At 35.0% G+C, this 4859-nt stretch overlaps 1 protein-coding gene across 2 annotated transcripts in view; it reads left to right on the forward strand.

The window, feature by feature from the left end:
• Positions 1-4859, forward strand: part of LOC106877086 (uncharacterized) — a 59545-nt gene that overhangs the window by 30805 nt on the left and 23881 nt on the right. For both annotated transcript variants that reach the window (XM_014925875.2, XM_014925874.2), the window contains 3 exons: positions 473-637; positions 1439-1670; positions 2474-2689. In XM_014925875.2, the coding sequence (XP_014781361.1) occupies positions 473-637; positions 1439-1670; positions 2474-2689 (613 nt within the window). The remainder of the gene's footprint in view (positions 1-472; positions 638-1438; positions 1671-2473; positions 2690-4859) is intronic.

Here is a 4859-nt window from a genome sequence, read left to right on the forward strand (position 1 = left end):
TATATATATATATATATATATATATATATATATATATATGTATATGTATATATATATATGTGTGTGTGTGTGTGTGTGTGTGTGTGTGTGTTTTTAATAACAGTTTGACTCAGCTCCACATAACTTAAAGTTTCAAGAGCGATTAGGACACGTCTAACTCATTAGATTCGATGAGAGTGTGTGTCCACTTCTATTGCTCTTATGCAGTTACATTTTTAAAGATTTTTTTTTCTATTGATAAATACATTGTAAAATATAAGTGGTTTGGCATTGATGCTATCTTAAGGACATGAATGGTAAGGACATCGAAACTGATCACAGCCTCGGGTTTTCCTGAGCCTATACCGCAACCCAACAATACATGATGGGAACACCAGAATTTTCTAAGAATTTATTTATTTATTTGGTTTTTGCTTAAAAACAATTTTTCAAGCAATAATTTCATACATTCTGTTATTTTTATTTTTTTAAGAAATTATATCAACAGTTTCCAATGCCTCCTGTAATGCACCCAATGGTAAGGAAAGCTTGCGAATCGGGAGTGCGAAATTGTATCAACGAAATTGCTAACTTTCAGAATTTTAGGAGGGCATCAAAGCTATCAAACTTCTCCAGAACAGAACAGTTTGAATATTTGGTGAGTTTCATTTAACTTTATTCAGAACATTTCATCTTAAATAGCAAAATAATTTGTAACCACAATCACTGAAGGAACTTCATATGCTAAATTAGCAATCAAACTATTCTTAAATCATATCATACTATTTTAAAAATCAAAGAACATGCTAAATTATGTACTCGTAGATACATTTACCTGGATTTTTTTTTTAATGACATCGATCGAATAGTCCTATAATCACAGATCTGCTCGGTTAAGGGTTGCCTGACACCAATCCAACGCAACTACAGCGACAATAATAAACATTGCTGAAACTGACATAAGGCCAGAAATTTGTATTCTAAAGAGGGATAGTTTAAGGGTACTAAAATATACTCTTGTGTGTGTGTGTGTGTGTGTGTGTGTGTGTGTGTGTGTGTGTGTGTGTGTGTGTGTGTGTGTGTGTGTGTGTGTGTGTGTGTGTGTGTGTGTAGGGGTATCCTCACCATCGCTTGACGAAGCGGTGCACAGCTTCCTCATAGGTTTTACAAGTTGAGGATACTTTGTGACTGGAAAGGATATCAATAAGAAGGTTAAACTAGCAAGGTATAGAAATGTAATCAACTGAGCACACCCACATACGCGCGCGCGCGCACACGCACACACACACACACACACAATGATTTTCAGGAGGACATTCTGAGGTGACAGTTTTTTTCTGGTGGATAGTTTGGTGTAGCAGTTTTTCAGGTGGACATTGTTGGGTGATGATTTTTCAGGTAATCTTAAACAATAATAAATTCCTATTGGAATAAGGAAGTATATTTCTTCTATTTGCAGACTACTGCTTCATACTACATGTGCTGGTTTACTATGCTACGAAAAGGGATTCTTCGAGAATTGGACAATTATAACCATTACAGTTTCAAGTGTTTACACTTCAACATTCTTCAAGATACAAAACATAATTTGGGATTGATACTGAAAAAATCAGTGCAACCGCCCATTTTTGACATCCGATTGATAAAATACAGACGACCTTTTCTTTGCGCGGAACTGAGTTTTTGTCCCGGTAAGTTATTTACTGCGGAGGGGGAATAATTTGCTTACCTTGCTTAAACGAAAGTGTGACATTTAGTAAAGTGATTCTAATTGTGTGTAGAAGTGAAGTGATTCTATTCTTCAATTTTGGTCGTACAGAAATAACAATCCACGCGGTGATTCATTTGTTCCCTCCAGATCATGGACACAACCCATGCCAGAGACATATTTCCAGCTGTAAACCACTCACTAAGGTTGTTAGTACAATTCAATCAGCAAACATGTAGCTTCCATTTGTTGTTCTGGTCATCAAATGCATATCCGAAATAAACATAATAAATATTTTTAATGCTGTCTGTAATGTTTCTTTAGTGCTTTAATAAACTCAGTCCACCACATATAGCAGAAATTGTCAATAGTAATCTTTCGCGTATAATACGTCATTCTCTGGTAGGCACAAAAGCCAAACAATTACAGCAGCTATGTAAAATGCAAATCCTTTTATTTGCAAACAAATTTCGAAAAGCAAACATCCTTAAATTGATTCAGCCAATCAGGAGAGAGTATAATTAGATTGTTTTCTTTAGTTAAATTATAATTTGTCAAGTTGCTTTATTATTGAAACCTATATTATTTTGTGTAGGTTTATCATAAATGGGTACGATTTTGAAACAAATTTTCAGAAAATGTATCAGTTTTAGTGAAAGTATTTTCCTGAATTTTCAATGATTAAGAGTTACTCCATTAGTATCTTGAATTTCTCTTTTTCTTTTCTTCTTTATTGGACAGGGACTCATAAACATTTTAATGCAACTATGGTGTGTTCTTTTTCAGATCCTTGCTATGGAAGAAATACTCAAGGAAACCTTTTAAATATAGATAGTGATAGCAGCAACCCATGCTCTCTCTTCCCAGATTCAAGATGTCTTATAGATCAAAGCAAGAACATAAATTTCGTACATCTGATGCACAATAATTTAAATTATAGTTGCAATTGCAACCAGATGAGTGAAGGTTTTACGTGGGATAAAGAATTGAGATATTGTGTTGGTAAGTATAAACAGTTTCTAATATAAGCTCGAGGTTCGAACAATTTTGGGAGAGGGTGCTAGTCGATTACATCGACCCCAGTGCTTGACAGGCACTTATTTTATACACCCAGAAAGAATGAAAGGTAAAGTTGACCTCGGCGGAATTTGTACTCAGAACGTAAAAATAAAATATCGCCAAGCATTTTGCTCGGTGTGCTAACGATTCTGCCAGCTCGCTACTTTAATATAAACAGTAATATTCCATTCTACTGCAGGCACAAGGTCTGAAATCTTGTGGTAGGGGGATAGTCGATTACATCGACCGCATTGCACGACAGGTACTTATTTTATTACCCCGAACAGATGAAAAAAAGTCAACCCCTTCAGAATTTGTAGTAATGACAGATGAAATGCTGCTAAGCATTTTGCCCGACGTGCTACGATCTCCTGCCAGCTTGCTGCCTTAATATAAACAGTAACATTAAAGAAGGATAGGGTGGCGAACTAGCGGAATCGTATGAACACTGGGCAAACCACTCAGTGGCTTTTCGTCCATCTTTACTTTGTGTTCAAATTATGCCATGGTCGACCTTGTCTTTTATCTCTTTGGGATTGATTTAAAAAGTACCTGTTGAACACTGAGATCGATCTAATCGACTTGACCCCCTCCCCGAAATTAATGTCCTTGTGCCAAAATTTGAAATTTCTATCAAATCATATACTACCGTTGAAAAAAATATAGAGCACAATAGATAGTGTAATTATTAAAATACGAAAATGTCTATGTACGTCAGGAGAGTATTACATTGTTATTACATGTTGTAAGCGTCGACACCAGTATATACACCTTCGTTCATACATTTAAAACAGAAATTAATGTGGGCATAATAACACTGGATGTGTAGTCAATAAAAGACAAATAAATATATACTTAAAAGAAAAAATACATATAAGATGAATTCTTGATTTATTGAAATTATCTTCTCTTCGAGAGAAAAGTAAACAAATGCATCGAGGCAATTACGACCGACTTCAAATGAAAAGAGTAGATAATCTAAATATTCGTGACTTCTCCAAAATTGGGTTGCCGTTAAGGAAAAGACAGGGCGATTGCCTGAAGACAAGAGAACTTCAGCGTATACGTGTTTCTGCGTCGAAAGGCATCATCAGGAATTATTTTGTATTAAATATACTTTACATTTAATATAACGTCTTTTCTTCCACATTCATGTCACTGGTCAGTCTGAGATATTTCTCAGATTTCGTTGTTTTCACACACGCACGCACGCGCGCGCGCGCACACACACACACACACACACACACACACACAAACAAAGGCTTTCGAGAGAAATTTTGTCAGGTTGAACAAGATTGCTTTCTTAACGGGCCTTTCTTTAACTCTCTGGGTCCCGTAACATTGTACCGGATAAACTGCTTCAAATGTGTGCGTATTAATATATATATATATATATATATACCGTAAATCCTCGAGTATAATCCGCATTTTTTCCGCAAAATTTAAAGGTCAAAATCCCTAGTGCGTACTATATACGAAGTTAAAAATGAAAAATAGAAAGTAAATAAGAAACTTTTACGGAAAATAAAGAATTGTACAAGTTGAAGTGAAATTTGTCACTCAGTGAACCAAAGAACCAATACCGAAGGAACCAGAAAAAAACTGTCAACAACAGAAAAACAAAACCCTTGCAAAAGAAATTTTTAGGGAAACTAACTAAGTGTACGGATCTAAATCAAATTTTTGAAGTTACTTCTATCAGTAAATTATGAACTAACTTCTATCAGTAATTCCGTCAACAACAAAAAAAGCACAAAAGCGTTGCAAAAGTAAATTAGAAATTTGTAGGCAAATTTAACGAAGTGTACGGGTTGAGGTGAAATTTATGAAGTTACTTCTGTCAGTAAATTATGAAATTATTTTCATTAGTAATTGTGAACTTCTTTCTGTGAGTAATTCACTGTTGTTGTTTGTAAATAGCAATTGAAAACTTACTCTGAAAACAATAGCGATTGAACTTAAAGTGAATGAATGGCGTCTGAAAATTTAAAGCGAAAGCAATAGTGTTTGAAAAATGAAAGTGAAAACAATAGATAATGAGTGAGATATAGAGAGAAGGAGAGAGAGAGAGAGAGAGAGAGAGAGAGAGAGAGAGAGAGAGAGAGAGAGAGAG

The sequence above is a fragment of the Octopus bimaculoides genome, chromosome 1, assembly GCF_001194135.2.
Source record: "Octopus bimaculoides isolate UCB-OBI-ISO-001 chromosome 1, ASM119413v2, whole genome shotgun sequence".
NCBI lineage: Eukaryota > Metazoa > Mollusca > Cephalopoda > Octopoda > Octopodidae > Octopus > Octopus bimaculoides.